Below are 12,275 nucleotides of genomic sequence, written 5' to 3'. Positions count from 1 at the left end.
CCAGTCAGATCAAACTGCATCACTCCTCACTCCCTGTCCTAGGAAAACAATAAATAATAATCCCATGAAAGGCACTGATGCTAATGAAAAGACATTTTTTGAAGTGTTTCCAACCATCTCAGTTGCCTGACCCACTTTCTGAGCGACTGCACCCTCTAATGGGGTAAAATAGGTTGACTTTCAAAGCAGCCAATCTATTTTTCCATCGTTTATTCTTTTCTCGCCCTTACACATATAACACAACAGCCTGTTCTTGTGAGAGTAAAACAAACACAGTTCTGCTGGATGTAGATTACAGGGGAAATATGAATATTCAGTAAAAACTTCATATGATTCATCTCTACTCTGGGTTAATGGAAAGTATGTAAACAGCTGTATATATCCATGGTGAAATGAGAAAGGAATTTTAATAATAGAAAGAAGAATTTATTTCCCTTTTAAAAAGCGGGGGAAAAAAATCCAGAAAAAAAATTGATTTTTTTTTTCCCTACTGTGCGAAGCCATCTCATTTTTCCAAAGCTTTGTGGGGAAGTGAACATTTGAACAATGAAAGGAGATGAAAAAGACATTTAATCATGATGTTGCATCTTGTCCAACAGGTAATTCTCTAATGGACCAATGAAAGCCAATGATGACAAGTTGTGGTCAACAGTCCTTGAAGGTGCTGATGGTTCTGCTCTCATTACTCTTGTCAGCAGGTAGCTTTTATAATTTATCTTTTACTGATGTCTGCCATAGCGAAAAAAGAATTGCAAACTGGGTTCCAATGAAATAAACAAGACTAAATGAGTGTTAATTCCCTAATAAATAAGTCATAGAATCATAGAATGGTTAGGGCTGGAAGAGACCTTCAAGATCATCTAGATCCAATATAAATGAAGCCTCTTTGTATTTAAGAACTGGAAACTGGAATTTGAAATGGAATTGAAAATTCACTTTAAGAACAAAGGAGACTGGAAAGTTGAAAGAGTAGCTTTATTTCTTTGGATATGCTGTTTTTTCAGCTCACCTAAAAGAAAATAATAATTTCTATACCACCATAAAACACACCCATTTTGCTAAATAACCATCCACTGGAAGCAGAGCAAGTCAGGTTCTAGGTGTGTGTTTTTCTGTGTGCGCACCAGAGAATGTAAAGCACCTGAAGGATTGAACTTGGAATCTGTGTAATTTTCCTGAATCTAAGGAATTGGCTGGACCACAGATGTTTCTTCTGATGCTTGGTAGTTCTGCTCTAGATGTTTGCTATTAGCACACAGAAAGGGTTTGTGTGGAAATGTGCCATTAGACTGAGAATTAGTGGAGTGCTCTGATTATTGGTTGTATTTGTTCATCAGAAGTCATTTATGGCATTATGTTTTTTTTGTAATCATGACTGAATATTTAAAATAAAATTTTAAAAGGTTCTCAGTCCAAACAGATTTGATCTTACAGGTTTTTAGTTCAGTATCTTTTGTCCTCCACTCTTGAGGCAGTTTTTAATACAAAAAGACTTTTTTTCAATCACTGCTCTTTATTCTCTTGTAGTGCATCACATCCCCAACCACCAGAGTTAAAACTTTACCAAGCACCCTGTTTCTTAAAGTATCCTTGTGCTCCAGTCAAAATTGTTACTACTGAGTCTGTGTCTTTAACATTTATAAAATGTTAATACTCATATCCTCGCCAGTCAGTTCAAGCATGTGTTTTGTTGCCCACAGTCTCATTGCTTGTTTGCAGTGTTCAAGTTGATTCTTGCTAATGATAGTTCATTATTTAAATCTGATACAGCCCTTTTGCTAACAATGTTATAATATTATCAATTAGAGCACTCCTCTGCTCACATTAAATCGTTGTTTTCCTTTAGAGCCCTTCCCCTGGAAGGAGAACTTCCTAATTATGGAACTGCCCTCCTCCTCTGATGGACTGGGATCAGGCACATGGGCTGTAGCTGCTTCTTTGTCTTCCTCTAGGCTAAAGAAATTTCAAAAATCCACTTCCCTGGTGTAGCAATGAACTCAATTATCAAATCTTCAATGAAGTGATTAAACAGAGATCAAACATCACAAAACTGTTCCAGCTGCTCCAGTATTTTCTGTCAATTTTTAAGTTTTTATACCTTTCCCACTCTTTATAGGGGTCTTCTGCTAGAGCTCTCCTGAGATCCCACTCCTCCAACCCATTTCCTCAAGATGATAAAATTCCTGTGTTGGAGCTGAGTGGGACACTGTGATTGCACTGTGCATGCAATTTGCTGTATTCAGCCACTGGTGTATTCCCTCAAACCCTCATTCCCTCAAAGCCAGACATATTTTTTTTTCCTCCCTTAGAAGTACTGCTTGTGAAGTGCAATGTTTTTATTTGAAACCAATTGACACAGCTTTTACTTCTTACATATTTCTCTATTATCCTTGATAACTATTGGCTTTGTAAATGTGTTTCTTATCATTTTGTTGCTCCTTGGCTATTGGTGTTTTATTATCTGATGTCCTCTATTAGCATGTAGAGTCCAGGCTTAATTTGAAACCATTACAAGTCTTATATGACAGCCAAACTCTGCTCCTGCCTTCTGGAATTTTGCCAGTGTCATCTGTAGAAAGGGGTTTAGGTCATTGGTAACTCGCAACAGATTTTACAGGAGGGAATGTATTATTATTTTTCAGCCAGCCAATGAATTTTTTTTTTTTCCAAGACAGATCAGTTTCCATAAAGGAAAACCACTGGCTTTATGCAGTGAATGATAGGGAGGGTGGGGTAGAAAGGAAGCTATTCTCACTGGAATGATATCAACCTCATTTTTAACCTGAGCTGAAATGAAAATCTAATGGCAAGACTCCCTTTGAGTGCCCTAGATTTAGAGACTTCCATCTGTAAGATACTGCTTTACTTCCAAGTCTTTGGTATACTAAGATTAACAATCTTAGTAATCAATTTCTGGGTTGAGAATACTGAAACTTGAGGTATTTTATTTCAGTGCTAGCAAGATCACAGTGACGTTTTAGGGGTGGTGAACATGCACTGGTTTTACTGGGCACACAAGAAATGCATAATAAAGGGAGGAGCACCATGCAGTCATGCTGGAAAGATGACTTTCTGACCACTAACTCTTAGAGTGGCTTTGCAAATGTTGGTGCTTACTCTTTTAAAGGATTGAAACACATCTATAGAATCAATGCTGACAGCAAGGCTTATATTAACAAGCAAAAATCGTCAGATTATTTGCACATTACAGCATTTTTTTCTTTGAAGTAGGAAATGAACATCCACACAGCAAGTTAACATGTGGTAAAATGCATACATATGAGTATTTCTGTGGTTCCATATGGAAAGCTGATAAACACCAGCCATCCAGGGAGTCTTGGGGCTTTAAAAATTTAGTATCTAAATTAAAAATGTATATTAGGCAGATCTCTAGCTGTGACCAGATAGAGAAGTAACAGTTTGATATTTGCTGGCTGTGTAGTTTTTAAGGTGAAGTAGGTAAGTCTTGTGATGATGAAGCATGACAGACTATTCTCTTGATATCATTTGGAACAGAGAGAGGAAGATCTGTGTCAACTGTTCAATAACTGTTTTCCAAAATAGCCTGAGAATTTGCACTTGCAACTCCAGACACAGCTGCAGCTTTGCAACAGAAAACTTAAGGCCTTTACAGGTAAAATGCTTTTATCTGAAGTATTTCCACAGAAATTAGGTCCTTTAAACCTGGGGATTTAAGCAAAGTTATTTTCAGGAAAAAAAAAAAGAAGAAAAGAAGATAAATTGGAAGAAAATAAATCCCACTTTGTTTATTGTCTCTCTGATCCACAGAGAAGCAAAGACAGCAACTGAAATTATACAGATTACAACAAATTGGGAAAAGTGTTTTCTCTGTGTGCTAGGTCTGGCTGGGATGGGGTCAAGGCTGTGTTTTAGGCTGGTGACCAAAGCAGTGCTGGTATCACAGAGCTGTTGTGGCTGGTGACAGGCTGGCACTGCTGACCCAAACTGGCCAAGGTGGTTTCTGTACCATGGGATGGATGCTCAGCAATGAAATTGGCATGGGAGTTTACCAAAAATTGCTCAGGGACTGGCTGGACATCAGTCTGCTGGTAGTGAGTGATTGCTTTAGCATAATTTTTGCTTTGTTTTTTGTTGCTGATGGTGTTGTGGGGTTTTTTCTTATACTTTTTCTTATTACTGTATAATAAACAGTGTTTATCTCAACCCAGGAATTTCCTCTTTGCCCTTCTGATTCCCTGGCCATCCCACTGGGAGGGGGAAGTAAGGAAGTGGCTGTGTGGTGTTCAGCTGCCCAGCAGGGGTAACCCACACCACACTGACTGCCCAGCTCAGAATGGCATTCAGTCATCACATCATGCCTTTATTTAATCACCAACACATTTTGCTATTTAAGGATTTGCTTAGGACTGTTTTATTGCAGACATCCCTCCACCTAGGACCTGATGTTCTTTTCATTCTCCCTTCCTTCTGTAATCATGCTTTCCCCAGTTTTCATTCTCAGAGAAGTTTGTGGGTTGTTTTCTTTTTAAAACGTGCAAAGGAGCCATGTAGGGATCACGGGACACTTCCAGATGTGCAGTAAAACAAAACACTTGGCAGTGATGAGCAGGCTTAACCCCTGAGTGGTAGGACAGGACCAGAGGCCATGGGCACAAACTGCAACCCAGAAGGCTCCCTCCAAATGTCAAGAAATGCTTTTTCGCTGTGAGGGGGACTGAGCACTGCCACAGTTTGCTTGTGGAGGATGTGGAGTCTCCATCCTTGGAAATACTCAAAAGCCATTTTGACATGGTTCTGGGTACCAGGTGGCCCTGCCCAAGCAGAGGATTTGCATGAGATGACCTCCAGAGGTCCCTTCCAGCTGCGAACATTGAGGTTTTCACAACAAAATCTATCCTGGCACACTTTTATTACTGCTGTGTTAATTAAGGAGGGGTGCAGCAAAGTACTTGTTCAAACAATCTCATTCCCATGCAATTACATGCTGTGTGGATTTTGGGACAGAATCTAAACGTGCAGATTTGTTACAAGAATTACAGAGGGTGTTGAAAATCTAAGCCTAAAGAAAGTTTCTTTACTGATGATAACATCCTCACATTTGGAACACGTATTTTTTTTTCCCAGGTAGGGCAAGAACAGGTAGGTAGTTAGTTTTCTCAGTATCTGTATTCCTTTAGAAATTACTTTATTCCAGCACTTTCAGTTCCTGACTGAATTAATCTACAAAAGTGCTATAAAAATCTACTTCTTTCATGCAAGTAATGATGCCAGGTATATGTGTGCATACATAAATATTTGGAGAGAGCTTTCTTGACCCAGACTGCAGAACAAGATTACATTGTTGTTCGCTTAGTACTCTGTTTTTTGTTCTAGGCTTCCCCTCTCTACACACAAATAAAGTGATCTCCACTGTCACAATCCTTAAAATTTGTCTTGAAATTAATATATTTTATAAAATTGACAAACAAAAGTCTTAGGAATAGGCTTTTTTTTTTTTTTAAGCAAAGTAGAAAAAAATGAGGATTAGACAGGTAAGGTGCACAGATGCAATTGCAGGTCAAGAGGGGCTCTGTGCAGAGGAATACAGTACAGTTAAACAGTTCAGTTAAACCCATGCAAGTCTTTATGTGTAACCTCTTGTACTGGTAAACTGACAGAAAATTATGCACCAAATTACAAGAGTTAATTTTGTCAATCCAAAGTGAATATATCATTTATTAATTGGTGTAACCGTATGAACTGCAGCTGCCCTCAACATTGCTGAGCCTCAGTTCTCCAAAGGAAAAACATTTCACTGCTAAGAGGATTCAGACTCTGCTTCCACATTTCAATTTCCTCAGAGCTTAAGCCCTTTGGGGTATCTGTAGGGTACTCTTAAATGATGCTGTAAAGCCTACCATAACACAAACTGTGAGTGTGGAACCAAACACTGACTCCTAAAAGTCTTTCAGAAAGCTTACAACCATTTTGGAAGGGATCTCTACCCTGCCCCTCTGCACATTTGAAAAGCTCAGGGAAACTATGATGATAAAAGGGTATCAATGGGCAGCTCCTTTTTCCCCCCAGTAAAAGTGATGGTGAAATCAGTGTGACACATGACTGTAAAAAAGAAAAATGTTCTCAGAGCTGTAATAAACACTTTACATGAGAACTTGTTAAGGAAGAAATGTAAGAACTCCCAGGAACACCTATTTTATTAGTTCTGTCTATCTGCAAATTCAAAGTTGTTTGGATTTTTTATACTATTTGTAATGACTGTTTCTGAGAATATTCCTTATCATAGAATATTCCTTATCAAAGATTGACCTTTAGAGAAGAAGAAAAGAAATCAGGAAACAAGTAAAACAAGTGTCATCAAAGTTTTATTGCAATTTCTACATAGACTGTTTGTTTTTATTAAGTTGTCCCATGAGAATCAGGCATGAACATTGTTGTGTGTTATGGATATCCCTATAATTAGAACAGCAGAATGAAAACATTTCCCTAAATACTTTTGTGCTTCTTAACATGGAGGGCATTACTTTCTTTCCCTTAAAACATACAATGGTAATCAGAAACATAGAATCAACAAAATTCAAAATACAACAGAAGTCTGAACACTGTTACCTTTAAGTACTAAATGTTAAAACATTGAAAGTTCTGAACTACTGATGTTTTCCAGAAATCAACCAACAATTGTTTAGCCTTGAAAAATGAGAGTTGATAACATGCAGATAACAGAAATGACTGACAAAGCCAATGTTGTTTTTGTTTTCCAGTGTTGTCCGCGCATTTTCGGGTCTGCGAGCCATATACGGACTACAAAGGTCGCTACCACTTTGGTTTTCACTGCCCCCGTCTTTCTGACAATAAGTCTTACATCTTTTGCTGTCACCATAACAACACAGTGTTTAAATATTGCTGCAATGAGACAGAATTTCAGACTGTTATGCAAATGAACTTAACAGGGAATGCAGATGGATATATGCATAAGTAAGTAAATGAGTTTTAAAGTACTCTTCACCAAACTTTTCCTGGTCTAATAACAGAGTCTGAGGTACACTTAATGATGGAAGCAATTAGAATTATTATATATACAGAAAATCATTACTAAAAGGTCTTTTTGTTGTTGCAGAGCTCCTAAAAGAAAGAATATTTCAGCTTTGCTTTCTTCGCTTTGACATGGGCTATAAACATTGCAAGGAGAGTAAAATCTGCATATAAATGTGACAAATAAAAAGTTACATATAAAAGTTAAAAAGGTCTTTTCCCTGACCCTAATTTGGTCCAAACTATGTTTAAATGTGCAACACTAAAAATAAACCCCAAAGCTGTTCTTAGGTGAGAGAGGAAGTGAGCTGACATTTTCCATATCAACCCAAATGCCCTATTTGGAACCCCTGATGTTTTTGAATCTTAATCTCTTGTAACAAATCACTAGCCTTGGGGAATAGAATGTATTTGCTTTTATACCGACATTGTGTGGTCTCCTTGCCTGTTACCTGGGATACTTCAATGTTCTGTTGAGGGCTGTCCCCCAGAATAAATGTCAGTAAGTTTTTTATTTATAAAGAAGTAGAAAGTAGCAAATAGATCTTTGTTACTGAATACCTATTTACAGGAACAAAATCTTCCCTTGTGGTCAGTTTCCTATTTAGTATTGACATTGTGGCCACACTGATCTGCTGTGATTTCCCTTGGTGTAATTCCCCAAGATCAAATTCTGATCAATCTGCTTTCCCTTCCATTTTATTCTGTTATTCAGCCCCTCCAGGACAAGGAAGGGGCAGATTAAACACAGGTGAAATCACAGTGTATGAATGGCTGTTTACAAGAGGATTTTGGTGTTTTCTGTGGTGCCAGTCAATTGGTGTGTTGTATTCACCCCTATGGGAGCAGGTGCAGGGCTGTTAAGAGATGATGGTGCTGGAACACTGATAATGGCTGGTCTAACTCACTGTGTACAGCTGTTCTCAGCTCGTGGAGTCAGCAAAGCATTGCCTTCCTTAACAACCACTCCTCACACAGAGCTGCCCAGAGAAATGTCAGTCTTGCATCGACATAGAAGTTGCATTCTCTAAATTTACTGGTTGTTAAAGTGCCAATCGCCTCCAAAGACAGACAGAAATAGACTCTACCCATATAAACTACCTTTAAATCAGTGTGGATCTATACTGTTGTGTTACTTTATGTGCAGTTATGTCCTTCAGGTGAAATTTCCTTGCCTTGGCTTTGTAGTGTATCTGGGATCATGAGAACATATGACACACAACACTGGGAAGATACTGTAGTACCAAGCCCATTAAAGACCATCCACTTTCTTCACCTTTTGTGTAGCCCAGACAATCCAGCAACTTTCACCTGGGGCTCCCCAAATCTGGCAACATAAATATTCCCAGGCAACTAGGTAGAGTTTATAGCCCCAGTGCTCCCACACAATGTGTACTTTACACACGCTAAAAACCCAGGCTGTGCTGCCCCTTTGTGTACTGGGGTGGCCCTGCTCCCTCAGCAGCTCTGGATGTCAGAGAGGTCCTCACAGGACTCTCAGAACACAAGGGCTCTGCAGGTAATCACAGACAGAGCCAGAATCTGCACACTTAGAGAGGTAAAATGAGCCTCAAGAATGAGCTCATGAGGCTGTTGCCCCCACACTTTTCCAGGTCTTTGTCCTGCACACAGCAAATTTGTTTTATTTCTTGCCCTGCTGTTCTGCAAACCTTGCACCAGCACTGCTGACCACCTTGTCTCACAGAGGTGAGGATGTTGCCATCAAAGGCAGTTCAGGCAAGCACTAAGCCAATGCTTCAGGCTTTTCCCAGTGTCTCAGCAGGTCCTCCGTGTAGTCATGGCCAGAGCTTACTCATGTGAGGCTCTTCTGCCCTTCCTTTCACCAGCAACCTGGAATGTAGAGGGCAACCAGCCCCTTTCCAAGGCAGAAGAACAGGTGCAGGCTGATTGCAAAAGATGCCCTGGGACACAGAGCATTTCTCTCCCTCCAGTGTTGTTTGCCCGCTCACATCTGCACATGTGCTCACACCCCCAGAGAAATAAATCCAGGGGGCTTCACATCACAGGGCTGTTGTGTATGCAAGCAGTTTGGAAAAAAAATTAATTAGTTTGGTATTCCGTCAACTACAGCATTCATTTTGATGAAAATATTTAGAGCAAAAGGCATTATGTTAGTTTTCGTGTAGAACTGTTTTTTACAAGTCACTTAGTTAAATTGTGACGGAGAGAGAGGCACCTGTGTAGTTTTTGTTGTGTAAGATTTGTGGTTGAGAACCACCTGCAGAGTATTTACCGTCTAGCCCAGGATTTCCTAGGGGCATCAGCTGTGTGTGAACTTTTGCAAAGGTATGTGACATCCGACTGGATACAGTAAAAAGCCCCTGGAGCTGTAGTGTAGAGAAGTGCAGGAATGGAACTGGTGTTGCCTTGTTCCTCAAACATCACTTTTGATAAATCTGTCAGGGCAGGAAAATTAAGAGATGCTGCTTCCTACCTAAGACTCCACCCATTGAGTAAGACAGACAGGAGAGAGATCTCCTCACTATAAGCTCAGTGATATTGGTAGAAAACTCCCTGGTATCTTTAGAAGGAGCAGAAAGAAGTGAACCCTATGTGCCTACATTAAAAACATTGCAAAAAGCTTCTTAAGTAATTCTCTGACTTTACCTATCATACACAATAATTTGGATTCTAATGCATCCAGGCTTCAGTTTACAGTGACAAAGTCAGCTCTTTGTTTGGAACTAATTTCACGCACCACTGAAAAAAACTCTGATGAAACCTATTTTACTGTGGCAAGGGAGAATAATTTAAGATATGGGAAAAACAATGAACTTTAAAAAAATGGATTATAGTTTTCAGGGAAGAGTGATTCAACATTATTGCTTCTTTTATTTCAATATTATTATTTGGTTTATTTTTCCCCTTAGCCATTCTTGTGATCACCAAAACCGATTTCTTGTTTTATAATACAGTTGAGGGAAAAAGTTAATGAAGTAACTTGCGACTTCTTTGATATGGCACAGCTCAAAAGGCACATTTGTCTTCACCAGTCCCACAGTGCAACTATAGCCACATTTATTTACCTTTTCCATTACTGTAACACAATATTTATATGTTTTTATAAGACAAAAATATGGGAGCATTACATCTTTCAATCATGCAAATTAATCAGTCTATAATATTTTTGAATGTGAATAATTCATTTAGTATTAAATATAGAAATAAAAATTATGTCTAACAGACAGAGAAAGCTCTGTAATCCAAAGTATTTTCCCTTAGAACTGTCTAAGAAATTGTTTTAACTATTCTTAAAAATAGTATCCACTTTAATCTAGTTTGTCTAGTTTTCACAGTCAGGTTTTCTGTTGTTCTAATTTTGGTGGATTAACAGTAGTACTGTTATGATAGGGGTCCTTAATCTGCTACTGGAGCAATATTCTGTCAGTCTGTAGTGTATCCATGTTTTTCCTTATCTCTTAGTCTGGTTTGTCAGAGTGGGAATGGCTTTTGCACACCTCATTCCAACACTGGCACCCAAAGCAGTGTGAGAACAGAGTAGCTAGAACATCTTTCCCCAGGTACTGAATGTCCCCTGCAGAAATGGTATTTGCTTAAATAACACTCAGAGAGTCATCTTTGCTTACTTACTTCCTTTACAAGAAAGGAAAAAAAAAAAATCATCAATCCCACCACCAAGTGTTGCAAATATATGTAATTTGGCAGGGAAGACCTCTCAGGTACAGCAGGAACAGATTCCTCAGGAAAACGCAGGATTGGACAAAGGCCTGGAGATAATTATAAAAGAAAAATGGGGGGGAAATATCATTTAAAGTGTAGATGCAAAAACTGCACTGGTTTCCTCAGTACCAAGGCTGTAACCTTGCATTTCCTAGGGGTAACCCTTATTGTTACTAATCCAAGGAACTGCCCTTTTTAAGCAGAACAGGGGAAAGAACTATTTCTGTGCCTATCTGCCCACATTTAAACTCTACAGCTGTAGAATTCAGCCTGCAATTGTTCAGATTTGTTGGTTTTTTCAAACCTGAATTCCCAAATGAGTTATTTTTTGTTCATGTACTGCACATAAAAACGAAGAAAATCTACTAAAAAGATATAGGCTAGTCATAACCAGCTTGTTATCTGTCTCAAAAAAGTGATGAGATGGATGCAACTTGATACACGCTGTAGTAATGGAACAAACTGTAAAATTTGAATCTCAACAAATTGAGAATCTGTTCACACTTCAGTTTTAGTAAAAATTAAACTTCTGCCCAAAAGAACAGGAAAACCAGATTGAAAGGATAAACTGACAATTAAGTTGTTCAGGTCAGTGAAATGAGAGCAAGTCCTAGAAGTTTTTGGATTCCGAGTTCTCTTCTGTGTTTCTGGCCTTACTGTTATTCCATGTAAATAAGATTGTTTATTTTCTAATGAGGACATCTTGATTGGCAGGGCAGTTTTAATTTTTATTAGTAGCCATCAGAAAATTTACCTTTTTCTACCACCTTAATAGTGGTAGAAGATATCAATGTATGGAATAGCCTTCTGCATGCTAAACATACTACTTACTGTTTTTACTTGCAATTTTTCACAAGGCCCTTTTGATAGTGCTGTTGTCCCATTGTTTGTTAATTAATAAAAAGCAGCCTTTCATTTTTTGTACTTGTGAGAAACAGATGTTTTTTAGGAGGAGCAGATGAATAGCTTGCATATTGGCATTATTATTAAAGTGCTGCTTTAAATTGGAACACTCAAAATAGCTCTAATTTTCACTAGTCAGAATTTTGGTGGATGAAATTAAATACCTAAAATACAAAAAGAAAATTCTTTTGAGTTAACTAGAAGGAATGTTTTTGCCTCTTATATTGTTGCCAAAACAAGTATGTTTTCTTAGTGTGGGTCAAATACAGCTCACCTATATGCAAAATGGATCCTATTGGCAATAATGAAGAGCAAGAATGGGATTTGTCCAAGTGCATTTCTTCCTGACCTTTTCCAGCATTTGCTTGCCTTTTATTTATGTTAAAAGAAAATAGAATAATTTACCCCATAGGACTAAATCTACTGGAAGTCAAGAACAGCACTGCTGAGAAGCCTGGATTAACTAGGTCCTGTTTTACTTTCAAGGGCCTGAACTGCAGATTTTAGTGCATTACTAAGATCTACCCTCTGTTGTATGAAGTTAGGCTTGCATATGTAAGTCTTTAGCAGAGGCAAAGACTCTGGAGTTAAGGATTTTCAGAACATTAAATTTTGCCTACTTCTAATCCTCCTGGAAATGTTCTGATTTCTTTCTCTTT

General features: G+C 38.4%; 1 protein-coding gene across 1 annotated transcript in view; it reads left to right on the top strand.

Moving 5' to 3' along the window:
- Window positions 1-12,275, top strand: part of SHISAL1 (shisa like 1) — a 78,142-nt gene that overhangs the window by 38,357 nt on the left and 27,510 nt on the right. The window contains exons 2-3 of the mRNA XM_053944083.1: window positions 600-698; window positions 6,741-6,954. Coding sequence (XP_053800058.1) covers window positions 629-698; window positions 6,741-6,954 — 284 coding nt within the window. The 5' untranslated portion in view covers window positions 600-628. The remainder of the gene's footprint in view (window positions 1-599; window positions 699-6,740; window positions 6,955-12,275) is intronic.

This window comes from Vidua chalybeata, chromosome 5 (assembly GCF_026979565.1).
Source record: "Vidua chalybeata isolate OUT-0048 chromosome 5, bVidCha1 merged haplotype, whole genome shotgun sequence".
Taxonomy (NCBI): Eukaryota; Metazoa; Chordata; class Aves; order Passeriformes; family Viduidae; genus Vidua; species Vidua chalybeata.
The sequence above is the reverse complement of the archived record's forward strand: the minus strand, read 5'-3'. Positions and strand labels throughout refer to the sequence as shown.